General features: G+C 38.3%; 1 protein-coding gene across 1 annotated transcript in view; it reads left to right on the forward strand.

Moving 5' to 3' along the window:
• sema3aa (sema domain, immunoglobulin domain (Ig), short basic domain, secreted, (semaphorin) 3Aa) overlaps positions 1 to 19,384 on the forward strand; it is a 38,851-nt gene extending 19,467 nt beyond the window's left edge. The window contains exons 4-17 of the mRNA XM_081363985.1: positions 1,478 to 1,597; positions 6,433 to 6,526; positions 6,624 to 6,743; positions 8,172 to 8,314; positions 8,452 to 8,566; positions 8,763 to 8,832; positions 11,946 to 12,090; positions 12,451 to 12,670; positions 13,074 to 13,165; positions 13,353 to 13,394; positions 13,481 to 13,638; positions 15,329 to 15,396; positions 15,838 to 15,983; positions 16,929 to 19,384. Of these exons, the coding sequence (XP_081220111.1) occupies positions 1,478 to 1,597; positions 6,433 to 6,526; positions 6,624 to 6,743; positions 8,172 to 8,314; positions 8,452 to 8,566; positions 8,763 to 8,832; positions 11,946 to 12,090; positions 12,451 to 12,670; positions 13,074 to 13,165; positions 13,353 to 13,394; positions 13,481 to 13,638; positions 15,329 to 15,396; positions 15,838 to 15,983; positions 16,929 to 17,660 (2,265 nt within the window). The 3' untranslated portion in view covers positions 17,661 to 19,384. The remainder of the gene's footprint in view (positions 1 to 1,477; positions 1,598 to 6,432; positions 6,527 to 6,623; positions 6,744 to 8,171; positions 8,315 to 8,451; positions 8,567 to 8,762; positions 8,833 to 11,945; positions 12,091 to 12,450; positions 12,671 to 13,073; positions 13,166 to 13,352; positions 13,395 to 13,480; positions 13,639 to 15,328; positions 15,397 to 15,837; positions 15,984 to 16,928) is intronic.
• The last annotated feature ends 3,095 nt before the right edge of the window (positions 19,385 to 22,479 follow it).

A 22,479-nucleotide genomic window follows, 5' to 3' on the forward strand; every position in this document is an offset into this window, starting at 1 on the left:
GGAAGAGATTAATTTTATAGCACACATGGAATGATTATGTTAGGAATATACACATTTCCTTTAGCTTAGAAAAGCCATTACACTGAAACACTAAAGTTCCTTTGTGTGGGTTGACAGAGATGGGTCACACATATGTGCGAGGGAGTGATCTGATTGGCTGCCGTATGGAAGTTGCAGGTGAGGTAGGTCTTTGGTTTTATAAGAGAACCGAATGTGTTGCCACAAAATCTGCTGATGCAGAGTGCTATACAAGCATTTATTATGTGCTTTGAATAGCCTGTACAAACTGAACTGAACTGGATGTAATCGAGGGAAACAGGCCTGCATTTATCTATTCTTCTGTTTTGCTTTCATCACACACACATGCGTACAGTGAATAAGAGTGTGTGTGTCTTTTTGTGGTGAAAACACACACACACACAGAGATGGCAACACCCTTTCCTGTGCTCTTAAATGACAACTCGCATTCAGACGGCACACATCGTCACGAGACCATCAGTGTTTACACAGATGGACCTGCTTTATTTTCTCAATAGCTGTGGAAAGGTGTGTGTGTGCGCGCACATAGGTGTGTGTTTGTGCGTGCACTGTTTATAATGTGTCGGTTTATTATTGTTGAACCTAGCCCTCGCATATTTTGCAATTGAAAGGGAATTAAAGAGCATTCATTCACATAAAACAATTCACTCATCGGCTCTCGCCAACTCACTAAGATGGCCCAAAGACATGTGCTATACGTTTCCCTTTCATCAAAACCAGACACACACTAACACTTTCAGCACTAATGAGAGTTGGCTGACAGGATATTGAGATGGATAAAACAGGTGGGATCGTCATCAGTCAACCAGCAGGAACTCAAAGGCATTTTAATGACACTGAAAGCTTAAATATTAGGCTTACATAGAATTTAAATCTCTCGTTAATCTATTTATTACAGATCTCGTGTCAATTTAGAAGCATTCTCAAAATGGACTTGCTGTAAGTTATAAATATAACACAAATGCATTAGAGGAGTTATACAGAGCCGGAGAGTCTGAAAGTGAGAAATTATTATATTTGCAAAGTATTTTACAAGAAAACTTGTAACGTGGTATATTATGTTGTGTATATGACACCAAACAAACATTTATTTTGCTAAAGATACTATATAATATACAACATTTGAGTATAATATATATATACTGTATGTGTATGTGTGTGTGTATATATATATATATATACATATATATATATATATATATATATATATATATATACATATATATACATACACATACAGTATATATATATATATATATATATATATATATATATATATATATATATATATATATATATATATAATACTCAAATGTTGTATATTATATAGTATCTTTAGCAAAACAAATGTTTGTTTGGTGTCAGTTAATATTTTAATTGGAATGTTTTATAATATCTGGTTGGTTAACACGTTTTTTTTTTGTTATGCCTTTTTCAGAAAGAATGCACAAACTTTGTGCGTGTGCTGCAGTCGTATAACCAGACGCATATTTACATATGTGGCACTGGAGCCTTCCATCCTATCTGTTCTTATCTGGAGATGGGGAAAAGAGCAGAGGTACACACACACACACACACACACACACACACACACACACACACACACACACACACACACACACACACACACACACACAATCTCTACATCAATAATTAGAAAACTTAATTTTCTTTAATTGAATCTCAGCAATGTACAGATGGTGGTCAACCAGAATGAGACTTTTACCGCCGCCGTTCCCGCGGCGGCAAAATTGGGATGTGTATTTGCTGCCTTTTACCGCTGAGTGGCGCTGTAATCACAGACTTTGAAAAGTGTCAGTTTATTCTCTTTATGACGTAATCTGCCGCGGCAGTAATTTGAGCTGAGGTCACAGATAAATTCAAGATAAATATTGTGGTTAAACGAATTCAAATTCATTAAATTTAAACAAAGTAGACACACGTTAACATTGTGTGCCCAGTTTTTCTATAATTTAGAAAGGCTATGTCAATAGGTTACTTGTCATTTTCTTCGTGTTATTTTAATGTGTTTGTAGATTTATTAACTGAAACATAACAGTGAAATAACTTAAAATAATTTACCGTGAAATTAAAACATTTTCAGGACTTGCAGCTCCTAACCGATGTAGTCGGTTTAAGCATTCTTTGTTATATTCAGAACTAAATAGCCTTACATGTTACAAACTTTTAAAACAGAGAAAATAGTAGACGTTGGCGATTCAGACGGTAGCTCTGTGGTCAAAGCATTATCAATAGCCTCTCGGAGCTTCAAACGATCTGAGATCGAATCTCAGTGTAGCCGACAGTGTTTATGTTTTTCCGTTCTTGATGCTTAAATATGCATCTGTTTATTAAAGTCAATCATCTTGTTTAATTATCAATTGTACATTACAACATAAATTTGCTACATTCCCGCTGCAAAGACGACACATCTGATGAAGGAAGACTGTCAGCCGATTGCACCAGAAAATGAAGATGATTCGTCTTTAATCTGCTAAATAATTTTTTTGTGTGTGTGTGAATCATTCACGAGATTGAGATGACTGACAGTGATACCCGGCCATATCAACGGAAGACATTTTTCAAAACAGATCGAACAAATCAGAAAAATACTTTCAATACAGTATTGCTTTCAATTAAAAAATAAACAATGAAAATGTAAAAGAAAAATAAAATTAATTAAGTTTGAAAACCCATCGCACATTTTAAGATATGAATAAAGTGTCGGGACAGTTTATTTATTTAAACAGGGTTGCATCGATAGAGTTTATTCCCTTTGTGATGCAAAATAAGAAACACAGAATCTTAGGCCTATTCTTGCAACATTTTAAATTTCTATTGTCAAAGAAATTGCAGCTAAATTAAAAAATTAAAACGGTACAAAACGGAAAAAGTTCAAAGCAACATAAATTAAGAACAGGTGTTTTTCTTTGCCTCTCTCGCGATGGATATTTTTTTTGTAAGTTTGGTCTCCCTCACTGCGCGCGGCGGGTCTTTCTCGAAATTAAGCATTTCAGCGTAAAAAAACACCATACAGCTGATAATACTGTATATGTCGCTGTGTGTCATCCACACAAATCACGAAAGAAAAATCTGTAACAAATAGCTTTTGTTCCTTCAAAGATACAACATGCCTTGCTGAATTCACCTCACAATAAAACGAGGTGGGTCGCCAATAAAAGAGCTCTGTATCTGCTAAATTTAAATTGTTTGTGGAAAACCTATACAATCAATAAAACTACAATATATAATTTAATAAGATATAGGGCCTACTGTACATAGGCTATGGACTTTTGGAGATTTTGAGATTAATCCTTAAAAGAATTTTGCCTTTGCCTCATCAGGCTGGCTCCGACACTCTCCATATGAAAGACGGAACATTAACACCTCTGTCCTGCACCCCCACGATAAAGCAAAGTATTGCCTTCTCCAAACCCCCCACAGGCTGAGTTTGCAAAACAAAACAAAGAGTTTGCCACTCGTCGTGCCAAACAAATTATAAACTTCAATATTTAATTCAAAACAATCTCAAAACGCTTTGAGACATTTTGAAAAGCCGTGGATGCATTACTGCCACTGGAACCATGAACGCAACAGAATACTGGTTCTGATTTTATTGTTTGTCGTTTAAACGTCATATATATGAATTATTATAGGCTACAGAAGTAAAGTCATTGTATAATATTTGTTCCTTAGTGTAAAATGGAAATGCATGGCGATTTTATTTTGTAAATAGGCAAAAAAAAAATGTTTTAGAAGACAAATCTCTCTGCATCAACAATAGACTAAATGCATTAATAGGCTGATATAAAAACACCAGTAGTCCAAGTTAGTTCGGGATTCGAACCCGTGTCATCTAAATGATCGTAACGTACGTTCAACCACTCGGCCACTATTCACTCGTTGCGATACGGCCTAACGTTCCAGTGTGTGTTCGCTCGCACGAGCGAGAAACGCTCTTCATTCAAATGAACGCGCCGCCGCATTTGTTGAACACTAATTCAACATGCCAGAATAAAACCTGGCTTTAGAACAATGCATAGCGCCACTCGTCGTGGTGTGCCAAAAATTACAATAATTTAGTTTAATTTATTTCAGTGTTAATGTTTGAGTTAAAAAATCCTCTACAAATTAAATTAACCCAAAGTCGGCTATAAGAGTCCTTTAGGCTACGTAAAAAGCAAAGGGCTTACAGTCTTAACATTTAGGCTACTTTGCTTAAATTCGATACATTTATTTTCAGTAGGGCCTAATACATTTGTAGGGATGTAATTTCAGTATGCTTTACCAACGCTATGTATTCAATTAAAGTTCCAAGAGGTCTGGTCTCTATATTTCCTTCCCAGCTGACACTTATATGCAAGTGCACAGCAAAAATCACAACTTGTGCTTGCTGCGAACGCAGGTTATTTAAGGTGTCTCAACTGTACACAGTCTACCCTACAGTGTGAATTCGTTACAAGGTTTCATTTAATTACATTAACGTGCAGCAATTTGTACAAATAGAGTCTATAGGCCTACTGTTGTAGACATTAAATAATCTCATTTAGTATCATATTTGTTAAAATATTATAATGTTTTTTTTTCAATCTATGTTGAATATGAAAAGTGAACAGCATGAGTAAAATAAGATGCATTATATCGAGAGATGGATATGGAGTGGGTCAGACATGATTTTGACCACTTCATTAAGTTTTGTTTAGTAGAAACCTTTTTTTAAAGTGAATTTCGTTTTCTATAAATTGTATCTTAATTTTAATCATTTTTTCACCCAATTGTCTGGATTCAATAAGAGAAGCAAACAGACACTAATCATAGAGGCGCCCGTGAGGTCACTTGCATTGCACGTCAGCTGGAGCGCATCTCATCCTCCTAACTTAACGAAACTCAGCGTATGCCTCACACAGACATGATAAATACATCAAATACACAAAGCTTGAAATGTCTTCAAACGAAATAATTCAAAACGAAAAAGAAAAAGGCTACTCTCTGATTATGTCTTTGTGCATTTCTCTCTAGGTGCGTTCACTACAAATATGGCGATCGTCAACTTCATCTTTGCAGTCGACACTGTCAGAAAACACTAGTTCATTGATAAAAATCATATGAAGACAAGGCATATATTAAGTTATTTTAGCTGTTATGAGAAAAATAAATCTAACAAAACCTAAAATCTAAATCTAATAAATAAAAATAAAAGATATTAACGCCAATTCAACATGCCAGAATAAAACCTGATTTTTGAACAATGCGTAACGCCACTCGGCCTGGTGTGCCAAAACACTACATTTTAAACTTCAATGTTTAATTCAAAACAATCTCAAAACGCGTTGTGATTTTTTTTTTAAAGCCTAGCCTATATACATTAAGGGCATTGAAACCAGGATCTTAACTAAAACGTGTTCCGCGTAATCTCTCAAAAATTATGCCACACTACTCCATGTAATTTTTTTTTTTTAAGGACTGCTTTTGAAATCACTATAAATTGTATCGCTCACGAGAGCTCTTCGTTTATCTAATTCCTCAATAGAATAGTAAAAATATTCAGCGTCATTGCTCCTAACATCGTCTCTATTTTTAACTTTTGATTCTATTTTTTCAGCTGTAAAATTGATTCTATCTTTGGTTCTATTCTGTTGTAGCCTAATAGGCCTATTTATATAAATGAAAAATATGCCTATTATTTAACCCACTTACATTTTAAAATACGGCAATTGCTGCTGTTTTGCACAATGTCCCTTTGCGCCACCTGGCGGTCATTTCGGGAACGACTTTGAAATGCGGCTGGTTTATTTTCGCCGCGGTAATTTCGCCGCGGCGGCTGGCGCGGCGGTAATAGGCATTCTGGTTGACCACCATCTGTAACAGCATTAAAACATACTCATGTGCTCATGTGCATGCAGTACATATCTCAAAAGCACTTTCACCAAACTGTTTAAAGGAATGAAAAGGAAATTGATGATTTAACCTGTTAACAATTTCAGCCCAGTGAAGTAGAAAATGAGAGTGTCACAAAGCAGCGAGTGTGTTATTTAGAAGTGCCTCAACTGTGGGAAATGAGATGGCCTTTACATGGTAGAAAAATGTCAGTGAATTTCACCATTTGATCCACGCAAATTAATCATGGCCTAAGTGCACTGAACGCCTCGACGTAACAGAAGATAAGTTGAGTGCTGTTCTTTTTGTGTGAGTTTAGAGAGATCCAAATCTAAAGTAGGAGTTGAAGGATTTTGTGTTTTTCTTCAAAAACTGTAACTTTTTTTAATATTGAGAGACTTGTGTCTCCTGAACAAGATCCTAATGGCACTTTTTTGACATTCACCTCTCCGTTACCTCATCCAATTACTATTCATGCCTTGCTGTGGTTGCTTAATTCATTATCCCTTTCCACAGGACAACATCTTCAGACTGGATGCCAGCTACTTTGAGAATGGACGTGGGAAAAGTCCCTATGATCCAAAGATGCAGTCCTCATCCCTCCTGATTGGTGAGCCAGTCAGAGATGTTGCTGTTTTATCTTTAAATTGTTAGAATCCGTTATCTGTCGTCTGATTGGAGATTTTATGCTCTTATCTATTTGTCAGATGGAGAACTGTATTCTGGAACATCAGCAGACTTCATGGGACGAGACTTTGCCATTTTCCGAACACTTGGGTCACATCATCCAATCAGAACTGAGCAGCATGATTCCAGATGGCTGAATGGTAAATATTCTGACTGGACAATGTTTTTTTTAGTTTTGTGATGTATAACGTTCCTGTGATATGACTGTTTTAATATGATTCATTTGGGAACGAATCAAGTGATTGTCTTTATGAGTGAGTCACTGAATTAGTCACGTAACCATTTTGTTCATGACATGCCGTTCTCTTGTAACTGAGATATTGTTCAAACTCGAGTCAGTTTGTAAAGTTTGTATAGACACTGCATATACATGTGCTTGCATATATGTGTCTGTCCGTACATTTTTGTCCTAGAGCTCAATTTTTATCCATAGCTGGCTGCTGAAGTCATCACACAGTATATGTTACTTTGCTAAGCATGTGTCTGCCAAGGGCAAATGTGTGAAATAAATGTAAATTTATGGGTTTTCTTTTGTGTGTGAGTTTATGTCCCTGCACATGTGTATGTGTGTGAGAAAGAAAGAAACTCTTTGTGAGCGTCTGCAGGAGAGATTAGCTCGGCCGGGGTGTTGAGTGTTTCCTCTAACATCCCGCCTGCATTTTTGCAGACTTATGGACACAAAAGGTCAATATCAAGATAGCAGAGCCGGTCAGGGTTTTCCCATGAAGTTAATCCTGTCTCAGCTGTTCCTGCGAGTGGCTCTCGTTTCACCCCTCATACAGGGTCAACGTCCACGCCATCAATACCCCCCTATATTCTCGAGGAAAGGTGCTTTTGAAAACGCTCATCTCACCTTAATCCTCGCTGTCTGTTACCACGGATACATTGGACGTTACTTCCATTTCGCCTGCACTGAAAGCTGTTTCTCTCGCACAAAAGAGCCAGTGTCGTTTAGAGGATTAGTCACATGGATATTCTATCAAGCCCTTATCAATAGAGACACGGGCCTCTTGCTATCCTCAGACAACGTGGCCAATGGCTGTTGATGGTTATTCTTCCTGAACTTCAAAGAGGATCAGTCTTTTTAGAGCAAACATTCGGTTAGAGAATGTTTGGAAGGCTGGAACAAGTTGAATATCTTTGGGAAACAGTCAGTGTATTGAATGACATGGGTGGAACTGTATCATTGGCGTCTCTACAGACACATACACATTTACTGTGCATGAACGCAGTCGGTCTTCGGTAAATGTTTGTTCCGCTGTTTAAACTTCACATTCTGATGGGTCTGTTGCAATGTAATGCAGCACTGCATGTCGCTGTGTGCGTGTGCCGCCCGCGTGGGTGGGGGACGTGTTACGTTTCATTTCTGAGCGGTCACAGCTGGATAGGAGTGATCCCCCTGTAACTGGCGATACTGAGGTCTTGGCTCATTTTGGAAAAGCTAATGAAGTATGCAATCATTTCGGTGTGTTTGAACTTCCCTGATTTAAACAGCTCAATTCCTTCTGTATCTTCTTTCAGTACTATGAAACTGAAGTTCTGATGCATTGTGTGTGTGTGTATTCCAGACCCCAGGTTTCTAGGAATACACCTGATCCCAGAAAGCGATAATCCTGAAGATGACAAGATCTTCCTGTTCTTCAAAGAGAATGCCATGGATGGTGAACATACAGGCAAAGCTACCATCTCCAGGATAGGACAACTGTGTAAGGTATCATCACATACAGAAACATAAAACACGCACATGGATAAGCAAATTTTCCAGTGCCTTTGTACACACAGTGTTATCATATACTAATGTTTAAAACTTTTTTAAGAACATAGCTAATCTGCTTGATTTTTTTCTAGAATGACATGGGTGGACACAGGAGTCTCGTGAACAAATGGACGACCTTCTTGAAAGCCAAGCTGACCTGCTCAGTGCCCGGTCTCAATGGCATAGACACACATTTTGATGAGCTGCGTAAGTATGTCTATGAACGCTGTAATGTCTAGAAATGTTGTGAGTAGATTACCTGTAAAACACTTACAATGAAGTGAAGTGTGGCAAACTTACAACAATTGGCACATACATTTCCATTGCTACATTCCAGATGCTGTTAGTTTAAGTTTAAGGTACATTTTAACAACTCTATTTTTTTTTTTTTTTTTACTTCCAGAGGATGTGTTTCTGATGAGTGCTAAAGATCCAAAGAATCCAGTGATCTACGCTGTGTTTACTACATCCAGGTAATACAGACATACATTCAATTAACCTTAACAGATATTCCATAAGAAGTTACATAGGATCCTTTCCTTTCCTTTCCTTTCCTTTCCTTTCCTTTCCTTTCCTTTCCTTTCCTTTCCTTTCCTTTCCTTTCCTTTCCTTTCCTTTCCTTTCCTTTCCTTTCCTTTCCTTTCCTTTCCTTTCCTTTCCTTTCCTTCTTATTTCCTTCTTTATTATCTTAGCTTTTTCCTTTCTTCCTTTCCTTATTTAATTCCATAGTTTTTTCCTTCCTTCCTTCCTTCCTTCCTTCCTTCCTTCCTTCCTTCCTTCCTTCCTTCCTTCCTTCCTTCCTTCCTTCCTCCCTCCCTCCCTCCCTCCCTCCCTCCCTCCCTCCTTCATTTCTTTGCTTTTCCCCTTCCCTTTTCTTCATCCCTTCCCTTTTTCTTTCCTTCCTTCCTTCCTTCCTTCCTTCCTTCCTTCCTTCCTTCCTTCACTTTTTCCTTCATTTCTTTGCTTTTCCCCTTCCCTTTTCTTCATCCCTTCCCTTTTTCCTTCCTTCCTTCCTTCCTTCCTTCCTTCCTTCCTTCCTTCCTTCCTTCCTTCCTTCCTTCCTTCCTTCCTTCACTTTTTCCTTCATTTCTTTGCTTTCTTCTTCCTTCCATCCCTTTCTTCCTTCTTTCCTTCTCACTTTTTCTTTCTACCTTCCTTCTTTCCTTCTTATTTTCTCTTCTATTTTATGAGATGGCTGTGATTTTGTGATGCATGATATGTTTGGTGCTTTAGAAGCTTTGCAGTTCGATAATCTGGTTAAACTCAGACAGGCGCTTCACATCACTGCACTCTGGATGGGAATTTCCTTCTTATCCTGGTCTCTGCCCCCTCTTACCTGTTTCCCCATTCAGCTTAAGCTCAGTGGAAATACGATTAAGGTGGTAACCTGAATCTCACTCCCCAGCCAGCCACACTCTTCTCTGGGCCTGCTGGCGAGGAGCGGAGGGCTGGGGAAGGGTGAAGGCAGTAACAAAAGCAGATAAACGATTTTCAAAAGAGGGGAAGACTTTTAAGATGATGGATGAGCACACTGTGTGTGTGTGTACGGAGGTGTGCGTGCATGTAAACATGAGATGAGGAAGAAGACAAACATATCACGATTAATCACTGTCAAAAAGCGAGAGAGGCAAAAGCGATCGTCCAAACCGTGCACATCCTGCTCATGTGTTCCCAACTCACTGATTTCCTAATGTATGCAGGGAACACAACACTCAAAAATTCAATTACGGGCTTTAAAGAATTAGACTGCTTTAATTGGTTTTCTAAGTGCCCTGTTTCTGAGATGAATAGAAGTGCATTCTAGGAACTTGCTTTTAATATTGCCACTTAATGAGGCCTGAACTCTGCGGTGATGGATCAGTATTTTATCTCTCGCTCTATCTGGGTGTGTATGTGTGTTAAGAGTGTGAAAGCACATGTATGTGTGTGTGTGCGTTTTTATGTCTGGGACCCTGACTGAGTGATAGGGAATTCGTTTATTCATGTGCCCTGTGGTTAATTGATTTTCTCACTAATTAACATTTTACAAATGCTAAGGGCTGATCCACCACAGTGTGTTTGGTTTCATGGCTGTATAGGGGGAATAACGGCTTGGATAAACACATATACACTGCAATACAAATGCTAATTTTGTACATCAGCTAACACACATCAAAGTAAGCATGAAATCAGAATCAACCCTTATTGTGTTCTATTTATTTTTGCATATCGTCGCTGTCGGCAGTGTTGTGCCTGAACGCGTTCATTGAACGATAGTTCATGAACTCGTTCATATTTTGGGCGAACTTGAACTGAACGTATTGTATTATTGCCTGATGAACGTTACTGTGAACTCGTTCATTCTGGTGTCTGTGAACGCCACGCTCTCTCAGTTTAACTTCGTTCAATAGAGTGACAGATTTCTATAGAGCCTTTCAGGCGAAATCCCGGCTAAAACACACCGTAAACCAGCCTTAATATGTAGCGGAAAAAACAACCAATCTGGCAACACCAGCCACCAGTGTCTACTGACTCTCTTGTTCGATCTCGTTCATCAAAATGAACAAATCTTTTTTCGAGTCATTTCGTTCATTTAAGGGGCTTTAAATGTTATACTATTAACTGGCAAATTCCCAGAACACATCCACCTATGCAATCTTGATCATATTCTGAATTAAGAAATCATTATAATGCAGTCAAAAATCGTTTACAGGGAAGTGGAACATAAATAATTACCTTCCGAGTCTTTCGTTCATTTGTCATGTGACAGATGCAATGAATGGATCGTTCATGAACAACTCATCACTTACGTTACAAATCAAAACAAAAAGCAGCAAGGAGGCGTCGTATGATCATTTAACCGAGTTTTATGACAAGGTCGGTGTGTTAAAATTGATAAAATAATTGTCTGTGGTTCTATTTGGGCTGTGGCAATCATTTTGAAAAATAATATCTCGCAGCAGCATTGAAAAAAAGAACTATGAACTAGTTCATTTTTGGAAATGTGAACTTGGTTCAAAATTTTGAGTATGAACTATGAACTGAACTAGTTCATTTTAAAATTTGTGAACTGAACTTTGAACTAGTTCATGTAGAAAGTGAACTTTCCCAACACTGGCTGTCGGTCTGAAACCTTGTATGTCCAAAATTGCTACTTTTCGGGAAATGGAAAAAACACTGTATTTTTTACATATTTCACAACACTTTGTTGTCAAAGTTGATATTGTGGCTTCATATATGGTCAGACACTTGCATGTGTCATTATATCATTAATGTTTTACCAAAATCAAGCTTAAATGGAATTACAAGGTTTTTTGATACATGTTTTGTCCGTCATTAGAACGGCCACATCTGATGCAGCAAGTGAATCGCATTACGTTTTCATCAACAACCACCTGTCAGAGAGAGACCACCTGTCATAAAGCTCCATTTTCAATTTTAACTAATTCCTGATCCATTAAATCCATGCAAACATTTGTCCTTCCCAACATTTTTCTTGTTGAATTCAAATGGATCAGTCACTTCTCATATACACGCTTCTAGAAATGTAAGCTTTTGTGTTAAATAAACGATTTAACCTCCATTTTCTTCCCTCTTCTTTCCTCAGTAATATCTTCCGTGGATCAGCTATATGCATGTATAGTATGGCAGACATCCGAAGGGTATTTCTAGGTCCATATGCCCACAGGGACGGGCCAAACTACCAGTGGGTTCCCTTCCAGGGCAGAGTGCCATACCCCCGTCCTGGCACAGTGAGTACTGGCCAATATATATGGCATTAACACTTTTTTTTAATGTTTTCTGACAAATTACAACTTTATATCTGTGCATTTTTGTCAAATAATAATACAAAATAATAATAATCACAATAAACTATTCTTCCAACTAATAACATACTGTACTTTATTAGTCTATTTTGAAGCACATTTACCAGAATTTGTCTGATAATTAATTCTTGCAAAAATACTTCTAATACAATAAACACGTTTTTTAATAACACTTCAAAAATAACTAAAACCACACTACATTATTCAGAATTCCATCTTGAGACCTGAACCTCTGCATCAGTGAGAAGGTTTAACCCTTCATCTCCCCTCTCTTACCCACTGTAGTGTCCCAGCAAAACGTTCGGAGGTTTTGACTCCACCAAAGACCTTCCCGATGATGTAATAACATTTGCACGCCTGCACCCAGCCATGTATAACCCTGTGCAACCGATGGGTGGGAAGCCCATAGTTGTGCGCACGAACGTGGAGTACCAGTTCACTCAGCTGGTAGTGGACCGTGTGGAAGCTGAGGACGGCCAGTACGAAGTCATGTTCATCGGCACAGGCTAGTAAAACCAACCAACACGTCGTCAATACAGAAATATAACTTCTGAATAAACAAATCAAAGCATATATGATGTATTCCATCATATAATCCAGGTTTTCCAAGACTAAAATAAGGAATATCTTGATTTTTAATGGTTTTAGCTTATAGTGCAGTTTAATAGTAGTGGTTGCATTGTCTGATTTTAAAATATTTTAAGTCATTTATGTCCCCTTGAATGTTTTCTGAGCTCTCTTAGTTCACACAAAACTACAAATGTTTTCTATTTAAATTTTTTATTCACACTCATGTTGTTTCAGACCCATATGATATATATTTTTTTCTGAGAAGAGAAAAAGTTACAATTACTATGAGATATTGTATAAAGCATGATGAATATAAATATATTCTAATCCCAAATCAGATTTAGGAACCGTTTTGAAGGTTGTGACCATTCCGAGGGAAAGCTGGCATGATCTGGAGGAAGTGGTGCTGGAAGAGATGACGGTGTTTAGGGTATGAGCTCCAACTGTTCATTACCAAGAGAGCTGTGCGTTTCTGCTTGCTATTGGAATCGAAATAATCCAACTATAATTTTCACCTTAGTACATTTAATTGTTCTCCCATAAATCTGTCTGCACAGCCACAGCATGTCATCTAACAAATATCCTCCGATCTTAAAATGCTGTGTTTTCTCTTTTAGGAGCCAACACCTATTACTGCCATGGAGCTCTCCACTAAACAAGTACGTCTGCTTGAAATGACTCTTCACCAGCCATTAGCAGAGAGTAAACCGTGTCCTAATAGACTTATATGTTCATCTGTCAACAGCAACAGCTGTACCTCGGGTCAGATTTAGGGATTTCCCAGATGCCCCTGCACCGCTGTGAGGTCTACGGGAAGGCCTGTGCCGAGTGTTGCCTGGCAAGAGATCCATATTGTGCCTGGGATGGGACCGAATGCTCTCGATATTTTCCCACTGCTAAGAGGTAAGCACATATTGATGAATTTCTTGAATATTTGAGTGCTTTTTTTTAGAAAATGCATCAAATTACATGTTCTTAAAGGGACAGTTCACCCAAAAATAAAATCTTTGTCATATTTACTTACCCTTGTGTCATTCCAAACCAGTATGACTTTCTTTCTTCTGTTGAACGCAAAGTAAGATATTTTGAACAACTGATTTTATCCATACAATGAAAGTCAATGGGGTCCAAAACAATCCCATTCAACTTTTTTGAGACGTTTTTCAACATATTTAGGTGAGTAAATGACAAAACATAATTTTTCGGTGAACTATCCCTTTAAGTCAATGACATTTTAGCACAAATTTTGGCACCATATTCACTGTTCAGGTGTTAAGTGCACTGCAAATTCTGCATCTCAACACACAACGCACATGCATAGACAAGTACAAACACCTGGATCCAAGTATTCACGCTGCTTTTAAACACACTACACCACGATACACCACAATACACCACGTACCACTCTTAATATATTTAAAGTAAAACACACACACTATCTGTGCCAGCTACACCTTCGCAGAGGAAGAAGAAGGCCATGGATTTGGTCTCGACACACCCTCGTGGCACCAGGATGGTCCACGCCACTCCAAATATTTTCACTGTGCCTAAAATGCAAAACAGACGTCCTTACCGCACCTCCCGCACGTGCCGAGACAGCCAGAGTCAAGGAATGTGTGTGTGTGTGTGTGTGCACGCCTTAGCAAAACGAGAGAAAATGTACAGAACAGGAAAAGAAAATTGAGAAGATCACGGGGAAATGACAACAAAGCTGTTTCAAACACGTTTTGCACAGAATCTATGCAGGTTTTCATAATTCACTTATCATTCTCCAAGATCTACTGCAGCTAAACCTCAGCTACAGGCAGCCTTCACACCAGATTCTGAATGTTTTCAGTTCGACACAGGAAATCTTCTCAGCCTTTCAGTACAGTTGTGAATGGATAAGAGTGCCGGCCTTGGCTCAGTCCCTGGCCCATGTTAGCATTTAAGAGGTGAAGCTGTTCTCTTAAAGTGGTTGTAAATGCTTTAATGGAGAATGAAAGACTAATATATTTCAAGAACATATATTTGAACATTATGAAATATCTCTCCATGAATCAAACTAGGGCACCAACACGTCAAGCACATGTCCCTCCTTCATGCACCTAAATATCTGTCATGGAACCACATGGATTTGCAAGTTATTTGCAACACTTTCCCCATCTGCCTTTGTAATGACAAACAGATTGTATTGGATGGATCAGTGTTGCCGTGTTGGCCAATGTTGGAGGAACATTGTTTACACAAATAGTTCAATTATTGTCTTTGTGCATTAACCTAGAATAGTATAAAGTATTTTACCATCTAAAAAAAATCACACATCATGTTTAAGTCTAGAGGGCAATATGGTACAATGTAGGTGTTTGAAACAACAGTGCGCTCTAGTGGTCTGAGTGTAGTAGTGTTGCAAAGGATAAACACCAAGTTAAATTTTTCTTAATGTTTGCGCAACCAAGAAACATTTATGTTATTTCTGAACGTTCCAGAGAGCAAAGTTTTGATTTTGTACTTAATAGGTATGTTAGCAAAACGATCTTAGAACATATTTTTGTTAGCTGGGAAGATCTACATCACATCACATGTGTCTTATTCAATCATTTATATTGAACAGGAGAACAAGACGTCAGGACATCAGAAATGGTGATCCTCTTTCCCAGTGCTCTGATCTGCAACATAATGGTAAGAATAAACACAGTACATGTACTACATAGCAGTACATGATCATGCACAATCAATCATTTGCCTAAACCAACATGAGGAAATGCACAAATGTCCAAATGTCACAAATTCAAGAAAAAAACATAAAAAAAAGTTCATCGATTGGCCTAAAATATGTGCATTTAATCTTACACATCTTTTATAATTTAATGTACTGAATATTGTGACCTACCTGTGTTCCTAAAAAGCAACTTCCAAAAATTCAATGAAATGAATGGTACTCTTTAATACAGGTGATCAACAACACATTAGAATTAAATCTGAACAATGAAGTTCGCTTGAGAGGAATTTATGCACTATAATCTTTCATTTGTGCAGATGCCACTGATACATTCTTCTATTTCAGTACTCTGGGCATTACTGAACATTACCTCCTCATGTGTCTGTGTGTGTGTGTGTTAGATGATCTGGAAGGTTACAGCAGTGTGGAGGAGAGAAGTGTGTATGGCGTAGAGAACAGCAGTATGTTTCTGGAATGCAGCCCAAAGTCTCAGAGAGCTCTAATCTACTGGCAGCTACAGAGACCCAACGACGAGCGGAAACATGAGGTACATGCATATACTCTTAATAGCAAGAAGATAAGCCAGCAAGGCTATTCTGTCTAGTCTATCTAATGCACCAGTCATTATTTATGAATACTGAAATATTATTTTTAATTTTCGATGTAAAAAAATAATTTCTGTGTCAAAAGCTTTAGCAAATGGAATCACTTAGCTCTTCCATTGCTTGGCCAAATGGAAAACTCCGCCCCCCAACTCACGCCATTGGTTGAGTCATTGTTATGTTATGATCTCACCAAGGCTGCATTTATTTGATCAAAAATAACTGTTTTCTAGTTTAATATATTTTAAAATGTAATTAATTCCTGTGATGGTAAAGCTGAATTTTCAGCATCCATTTCTTCAGTCATGATTTGCTGCTCAAAAAACAGTTGGGCTGCCTAATATTTTTGTGTAACCATAATATATTTTTTCAGGATTATTTGATGAATAGAAAGTTCAAAAGAACAGCATTTATTTGAAATAGAAATTTCTCTATATCTTATGGTTCACTTTTGATCAATTTAAAGTCCTTGCTGAATAAAAGTATTAATTTCTTTTTATATATAATTATCATTAAGTAAAATGTTGCTGTTTTACAAAGGTTAAGGGGAATGTTGTGACTAGTAAATTAAGGGATTTTAATGAACAGGATATGACATAATGACCCTCCTTCCCTCCCTTACCACCCAACACCGCACATACACCAGCTGTGTTTCTCTTTCTGATATGATCAGGCAAAAAATAGCGCTAAAGTAACACCTCAGCCCAGACGGTCATCATGTTAATATAATAACGGTCAAATTTCAGCCTTCCTGCTGTGTAAGAAAATCCCCAAACTGTGCTGTAGTTTATCCTTGCACCCCAGATGTGACCCTTAGCATTTAAGTCCTGGTCTGGGACCATTTTTAAAAAACGAGCAGTCCTAACTCAATCTCTTTTTCTCCATGTCAGATTGTGATTGATGAAAGGGTGAGTCTTACGGGCCAAGGTTTACTGATCCGAAGTCTAACCCAGGCCGATTCAGGAGTGTACCTCTGCCACGCCGTAGAGCACGGCTTCATCCAGCCCTTGAGGCGTATCAATCTCCAGGTCATCCCATCTCAGCGCGTGGGTGAGCTGCTTCTCCGGGCGGGAGCCAATGATAAGGATCCCTCCCCAAAACACAAACTCTGGTACCGGGATTTCATGAGCCTGCTGGAGCACCCAGATCTCAACAGTGTGGACGAGTTCTGCGAGCGGGTTTGGAAGCGAGAGAAGAAGCCAAAGGGTAAAAAAGCCCCCAAAGTCAATACCGGAGCAGGTGTGGGTATAAAAACAGAGAAAACCTCTCAAATGACGGCTCTGAGCTCGCAAAACCCGACGCAGAGAGCCCAAAACACACCCAAAGTGCCGAACAACCCGAGTGTTCAGATTCTTCCCAAATCCACCGGCTTGCAGAGAAGTCAAGTCCCAGGAAGTACCATGAGCACAGAGATCCAAAGCAGCAAACCGGACACTCAGAGCGCGCAGAAGGTCCAGAGTGCTCCCGAGACCCAAAGAGCACAGCCGAACCAGGGGAAAAGAGGTACCCAGACCCCTCAGAGAGGACCTCCTAACACAGCCAAGTGGAAACAGCTCCAGGAGAACAAGAGGGGGCGCAACCGCAGGACCCACGAACAGCAGAGACCACCACGCAGCGTGTGAGACACACACGCACACTCAGTCGACGACACACACTTGTAAACATCTGCATCAGTCACTCATACAACAGACATACGTGCAGTGCGGCCATAATCGATAGCACAAAACTCAAAAACGGTGAACTCAACTGGAATCCTGCTCATGTCACCCGTTCACCAGGGAAAGCACATTCTCTTTGTTGTTGTGATGTGACAGCAAAGACCTTTTACACTACTAGTGTTCCAGATCCGACGTCATACACGTGATGGTTTTCATCAAAGCACGCATTTCTAAGACAGTCGTTTGCCAAAAAACCTTTGTGATTAAAAAGGGAAAGTGCCAACGGGAAAAGAAGATGCATTTGGTGTCAAAGGAAACTTATTTGTCGATGCGACAAAATACGGTCTGTGATTGTGGAAAAGACGTGGCGGAGCGAATTTGGCACCTGGAAAACTGGAAGCCAGTTGCTCTGATTTGTAAAGACTGTAATATATGAGCAAGCATTGTACTGTACATAGAACAACACTAAGTAATTATGGACACAATTGGTCAAAGGTGAAAATAAGGCATGTCTTAGTAACAGCTTGTCTAACCTCTGATCCTCAGAAGCGTTTTGATGTTCGTGTTAATTGTTTCAGATAATCAAGTGGGCCTGACTGACTAAAAAAAAGGTCTAACTGTGGTGACCATTTCTGCCAAAATTTAGGTTTCAAAAACAATGTGCATGAGTTGAATGAATAAGCTCTTCCAAACCAGTCGCATAGTCAAACTATCTGCGGATTACAGCCGTATAGATGATCGTTCTAAATGTCGGTTGCGTAAAAATGAAAGAACATCTTTTTAGATATTTCCATAATGTCTGTAGTGTATTTCTAAATTATTATTACTCATATTTCATAAGTTTACGTCATTCATTTGCCAGTTCAGTCTATGTTAGGCTGAATGCTGAGTGACCCTAGTATATGTACATATATACAGCGGAACACCACTTGATTATTTATTGCTGGTTATTGTTTATTGTTCAAAGGGTTGCATTTATTTTTGATATTTTTTTCTATTCAGTTGTAAACGTGGCCGACGGGCCGCAGTACCCATAGACGGACCAATTATTTGTTTTTAGGCTAAGATTCTTGTTACGTGTTTGCAGATGAGGCTGTTTTCAGATCTCTTCTGTACCTTTAATCTCAGTTTTACGTTTTTTTCTTTTTCTGTCTCTTAAGGTTATCTTTAGGTCTTTCTTGTATTAACTTCATTCATTGTGCAAAACTAACAAGAAATCATAAATCATGATTAGCTGTGAATCTCCCTAAAAAAAATGTGTGGGTTCGGTCAGATTAGATGCCGTGGAGAACACACTGCATGTGAATTCTGCCTTTGTGCATCTTTATTTTTATTGTCGGTGTGTTGTGCGAGAGGTCATTTCTGTGCCATGCAAGATGTACGAGATGTGAATAATATTTTTGCCGTTTGCAAAGATTACACCGTCTAAACATACTCTGTCCCTTTTTATGTATTATAGGTCCATAGTCTTTTCACTCATACAGGTTTCCCCCAACTTTTCTGCAATTGTCATTTCAATGCGATACAGAGGTATATCCACCAGATGGCTCTCCCATCCACTCCCTGCCCCAGAAGGAGTTGATTTGGAGCTGGCTGGTGAAGCGAGGGAGGAGAAGGGAGCTGTCAGTTATGTAAAATTGGTGTTTCTGGCATGCATTTGGTTGTCTAAATAAATATTTCCTCTATAATTTCAGGGTGGTCGTGGGTTGATTATTTGTATAATCCTGTGATGTGTTTTTGGCAGTATTTGGAGGACACATGTAGGCTATCTGTGAATGTTGTTGACTCTCGTATTGTGTTTGATGAGAGGTGAGGTTATCACATCATGTAGTTTACGGTCTCATTTTTTAAATAATCACAATAATTACTCGAGTTGCCAATTTTGGTACATTCCAGTTGCTTTTTATTTCTAGATCATAGGCCTACATTTGTTAGTTATTTAGTCAGATGTTTGCACACACACACACACACACAAAAAACCTATTGCCTGATACATTAACTCTGCCTGGACTTGGAGCGTCTCAGATATGCCCAAAATGATGGAAAATTGAATAAATATAACCAATGTATGCCAACAGAAAATGACTAATTTACTAATTTTTAAAGTGAGTATCATCTCTCTCTCTGTATGTCTATGATGAAATTGACTTGGAACCACTGATATATAATAACGGTTTTATTGCACACCTTCCAGCCAATCAGAATCGAGTATTCAGAAAGACCATGCATAAATAAAAATGAACCATGGCTGTTTAGAAGATTCAGAAAGTTTAGTTTCTCTCATCCAAATAAGTTTTGTGTCCAAAATAGCTCCCTAAACTAGTTTTCTGCCATTTTGTGTTGTCTGTGTTCTGAGTGAACAATATTCATTCTCTATCCTGGAAAGTAGGCGGGGCGAAAGAAAATTTGCTCAAATTTAATTTGTTCTCGCGAAGAGCTCGTGACGCGTCACGCGCCAGGTTTAAATATACGGAAGCTGGACGAAAGAAACTGATGTTTTCTGCAAATAAAGACTTAAATTTCGGCCTGTTCCTAACACAAAGCTATCATATGATTTTAGAAGACCTTAAATACAGCAGACTACTTTTATGACACTTTTGTGGAGCATGACAGCCGCAGAAGAGCTTGGACGTGCGCTTTTGGAGTGACGAGGGTGAGACGGACCATAACAGAAATTTCACGGTTAGGTTAGTTAGGTCAGGGTTAATTTAAATTTGAATGTCTCATTTAGATGAGATGTTTAGCTTTTTCCCCACTGTGTATAATAAATTGTGACTGTTATGAAATAACAATAGGCTAATAAAGCACATTAATACAAACTTATAGGCGTTGATCATCTTGTTTTGTAAATATGCCTTGCAGAATACAGATAGCCTAAGTAAGACAACCAGTTGAGACAAACATCTTGTTCATAAACTCATAAGCTATTTGTTAATATATATATATATGTTTTGTTGCATGATTCTTTACGCATTTTAAACTTAAGCTTCTTTGTCATCTGCATAATGTATGAAGGTCACAGTTTGTACTTGTTACCACTAGATGGCGTGCTACCTCTTTTTTTCCAAAACTCAGCATTAATACTCAATGAATCAGGAATGGATTTTATTAAAATGTGAACTGCATACTGCAAGATATTCTATATAACATATTGCTCTATATCTTATGGTTCCTTTACTACGTACTTTCTTCCAAATCTCTATGATGAAGAGAGAAAAATGGCTTTAATAGCAAAGCACTAAGCACTGTTCATTGATTCTGTGCCCAATTAAGGTTTGAAATGAGTGTGCGCATGTAAGTGTTTGTGAGAACAGCAACAGAAATGAAGCTGCCCTCGACACATCCATCATCTCCGCCACATCAAAAGTGTCCTCAGAAAGCAAGTGTGTCACTCTGTATCCTGGAGATTTGTGTGTGTGTGTGTGTGTGTGTGTGTGTGTGTGTGTGTGAGTTTGTGTGTCATAAGCACACATTTATGAGCGCACAAGGCGTGTGTGTGCAAGTGTTTGCCTACTCATGAATCAGAGGTCTCTTCACATTGTCTGACTCACACGCATACACCACGGCCCTGAGGATTCTGGGTAGAAAGGAGATTCAGGTCAGAGCCAAGGCAAAAAGTCTCTCTCTTGCTCTCTGTTAGTAAATGTAATTACTAGAGCACATTTTGTCTTGGATTTATTGCTGGAAAATGAATTTAGCTTTCTAGAATAGTTCAAATTAATTAGATTCTGACTAACAATTCACACACGCGTGCAAACATTTACCTAGAGTTGTCTGAATCAGTATTATTAAGATTAATCAAAACTAAAACTATACAAAATTGTTTTCAGTAACTGAAATAAAGCTAGCTGATATAAAATATAAACGTCCGTTAATAACTATAAAAGCTTAAACTAAAATTAGAAATGTTGCCCTGGAAACTAACTGAGATAAATACGTTTCATTTGAAATACTAAAGTAAAACTACAACTGAAATAAAAATGAATTAAGGGTCTGTTTACACGACACCATTTTCAACAAAACGTTGTATGCATTTTGGCTGTTCATTTACATGACAGCGGCGTTTTGGGGGCCTGTGAAAACTCAAACTTTTGAAACCGGGTTTCAAAGTGAAGGTTTTTGAAAATTATACGTTATCGTCTCAGTGTAAACTACAAAAACACAAATTTGTTAAAATGGTGACGTCACACGCATGCATATTACGTGTTCAGTCTATAGGCGCGTAGTGTTTCTTTACAAAGTGACATCGCCAACTACTGGCCTGGCATGAATAATACAGCATTTTCGCAGATCTGTGTGAACGGGGAACGTTTTGACAATGTTTAAAAAACGCAAAGGAAAACGTTTCCGTTTTTAGTACATTGTTGTCATGTAAACGTACCCTAAAGCTTAAGCTACATAAAAATATTAAACAAAACTACAAAAGCACAAAATTACTAATACTTAAACTAAAATTAAGAGTACGTTTACACGGCAATGTATACTAAAAACTAAAAGGTTTTTCCTTTGCATTGTTCCCGTTCACACGGATCTGTGAAAAAACGACTAAAAACGCTGTATTATTCATGCCAGGCCAGTAGTTGGCGATGTTATTTTGTAAAGAAACACCATAGAGCTGGTAAGTCCCGCCCATCCGTAAAACCCCACTGGACCTCTAGGTTAAAAAATCGTCAATGCAAGTGAATGGGAGAAAATAATTATTTTCTGGTCCCGTTTGCATTGTGCCATGAATGTGAACATATGTTGTCTGTGAATTTTTTATATAATTTTTCATGTTACGAGT

Source organism: Scardinius erythrophthalmus (assembly GCF_964197995.2).
Source record: "Scardinius erythrophthalmus genome assembly, chromosome: 4".
Lineage (NCBI taxonomy): Eukaryota > Metazoa > Chordata > Actinopteri > Cypriniformes > Leuciscidae > Scardinius > Scardinius erythrophthalmus.